The 2,500-nt window shown below is 52.0% G+C and overlaps 1 protein-coding gene across 1 annotated transcript in view; it reads left to right on the top strand.

Moving 5' to 3' along the window:
• Nucleotides 1–2,500, top strand: part of vps13c (vacuolar protein sorting 13 homolog C) — a 68,031-nt gene that overhangs the window by 2,663 nt on the left and 62,868 nt on the right. Inside the window, exons 4-5 of the mRNA XM_062415355.1 lie at nucleotides 43–138; nucleotides 2,081–2,182. Coding sequence (XP_062271339.1) covers nucleotides 43–138; nucleotides 2,081–2,182 — 198 coding nt within the window. The remainder of the gene's footprint in view (nucleotides 1–42; nucleotides 139–2,080; nucleotides 2,183–2,500) is intronic.

Genomic DNA, 2,500 nt, shown 5'->3' with positions numbered 1-2,500 from the left:
TCTGTGTGTGTGTGTGTGTGTGTGTGTGTGTGTGTGTTTCAGGGAAGCTGACGTTGAAGATCCCCTGGAAGAACCTGTACAGTGATGCTGTGGTGGCCACGCTGGACGGTCTCTACCTGCTGGTGGTTCCTGGAGCCAGTAAGTGAAGCTTTACTCTCAGTCTGACTGTAGGAGCTCCGTCACCAGACCAGCCAATCACAGCTCAGCTGGCTCCGTCACCAGATCAGCCAATCACAGCTCAGCTGGCTGGTCACTCAGGAGATCCGTCACCAGACCAGCCAATCACAGTCCAGCTGGCTCCGTCACCAGACCAGCCAATCACAGCTCAGCTGGCTCCGTCACTCAGGAGCTCCGTCACCAGACCAGCCAATCACAGTCCAGCTGGCCCCGTCACCAGACCAGCCAATCACAGTCCAGCTGGCTCCGTCACCAGACCAGCCAATCACAGCTCAGCTGGCTCCGTCACCAGACCAGCCAATCACAGTCCAGCTGGCTCCGTCACCAGACCAGCCAATCACAGTCCAGCTGGCTCCGTCACCAGACCAGCCAATCACAGTCCAGCTGGCTCCGTCACCAGACCAGCCAATCACAGTCCAGCTGGCTCAGATGTTCTTACGGAGGTCAAATGAAGCTTTTTAATCTCTAAATCACACAAAGCAATGATGAAGGGTTCGGGTCTGACTGGGGGGACAGTCAAAGGAGCACAACCAGGTTCAGGTCCTGGTGTCAGTCGGTCCAGCTTGTCCTGGAGGATTTGGAGATGTTCCCAGACCAGGTTTGATCTCCTGCATGTCCTGCAGGTTCTGCCCCGTGGTCTTCCACCTCCACAGGAAGACATGACTCCTCCTGACCCATGTGGACTGTGGTACCAGCTGCTCAACGCCCATATTTACATCCTTAAAGTCATTTATTCAACTCATAACTAACGAGGAGGAAAAGCATCAGTGTGTGACTGCAGAGGGTTCGGGTCTGACAGGTGCAGAGGGTTCGGGTCTGACCGGTGCAGAGGGTTCGGGTCTGACCGGTGCAGAGGGTTCGGGTCTGACAGGTGCAGAGGGTTCGGGTCTGTCCAGAGAGACTGGGACCAGTAGCCGACCCTCCAGCTCCGGTATCAGATCGTGGGAGGATGGACAAACATCAACTTATTCAGGACCAGGACAGTCCCCCTCCCGCTACGGGACCAGCAGTGATACTGGAGCTCAGGTCCTGTTTTTAAGCCCAGCACAAGAGTCCAGTTCCTCTTTGAGGCCACCTGAAAGCCTCTGTGATGGTCTCCTCCTGGACCCCCAGATGTCTAACCTCTGACCCGGTCTGCTGCTTCAGGAGTGAGTCCAGCAGCAGGTTCTGACCCACTCAGATCTATGTCCACAGCCTTTTTCAGGTGCTCTAGTCCTCATGGACAGGGGACCCCCTCAGGTTCTGTTTGGGTTTACAAGATCTGGTTTCTAGTTCTGCACTGAAGCTGATCCAGAGCCTCTGAGGAACGGAGCCAGGTGATTGGTTGGTCTGGTTCTGGACTGAAGCTGATCCAGAGCACCTGATGAATGGAGCCAGCTGATTGGTTGGTCTGGTCTGGAGGCGGGTCTTCCTACATATGACTGCTATGTGCTGATATGATGAAGTGTGTTCTGAGTTGATGTGTGTGTGTTCCAGCTGGATCTCAGCTCAGATCATGTCCATATAACGGTAAGCTGCAAGGTTCAGAGGTGGAGGTTCAGGTTCTGGTCTGATCCGGTTTCTGTGTTTCTATCGGGGCTGCAACAGAACTTCCTGTCTTGCACAGGTGTCCTTCACAATAAAAGCCCTCCCTGCAGATGGAGAGCTTTTATTGTGAAGCAGAGTCCAGCAGCCCTGATGTCTGTCGCCTTCAGTCTGTAGACGTAGTTCTGGTCGGTTCTGGTTTACTGGGTTCTACTCGCTGATCTGGGACAATTATGGTTCTGGGTTTTCAAACTAACAAAGGGTTAATAACGAGCTCAGCAGGTAGATGTTCAGGTGATTACTGAGCAGGTAGATGTTCAGGTGTTTCCAGGTGTTTACAGGTGTTTACAGGTGTTTACAGGTGTTTTCTTTGTTGCAGCGATAAAATACGATGCAGAGAAGGAGGAGCGTTACCAGCAGGAGGCGAAACAGAAAGAACTGCAACGCATCGAGGAGGCGCTGCAGCTGGCTGCTCGTAGAGGTGAGAAACCTGGTGGTTCCTCCTTTAACTGCTTCTGACATCACAGGGATGGATATATGAACGTATGAACATTGGCTGGATGGATATATGAACGTATGAACGTTGGCTGGATGGATATATGAACGTATGAACATTGGCTGGATGGATATATGAACGTATGAACATTGGCTGGATGGATATATGAACGTATGAACATTGGCTGGATGGATATATGAACGTATGAACGTTGGCTGGATGGATATATGAACGTATGAACGTTGGCTGGATGGATATATGAACGTATGAACGTTGGCTGGATGGATATATGAACGTATGAAC

The sequence above is a fragment of the Scomber scombrus genome, chromosome 1 (assembly GCF_963691925.1).
Source record: "Scomber scombrus chromosome 1, fScoSco1.1, whole genome shotgun sequence".
NCBI lineage: Eukaryota > Metazoa > Chordata > Actinopteri > Scombriformes > Scombridae > Scomber > Scomber scombrus.
This window is presented reverse-complemented; position numbering and strand designations above follow the sequence as displayed.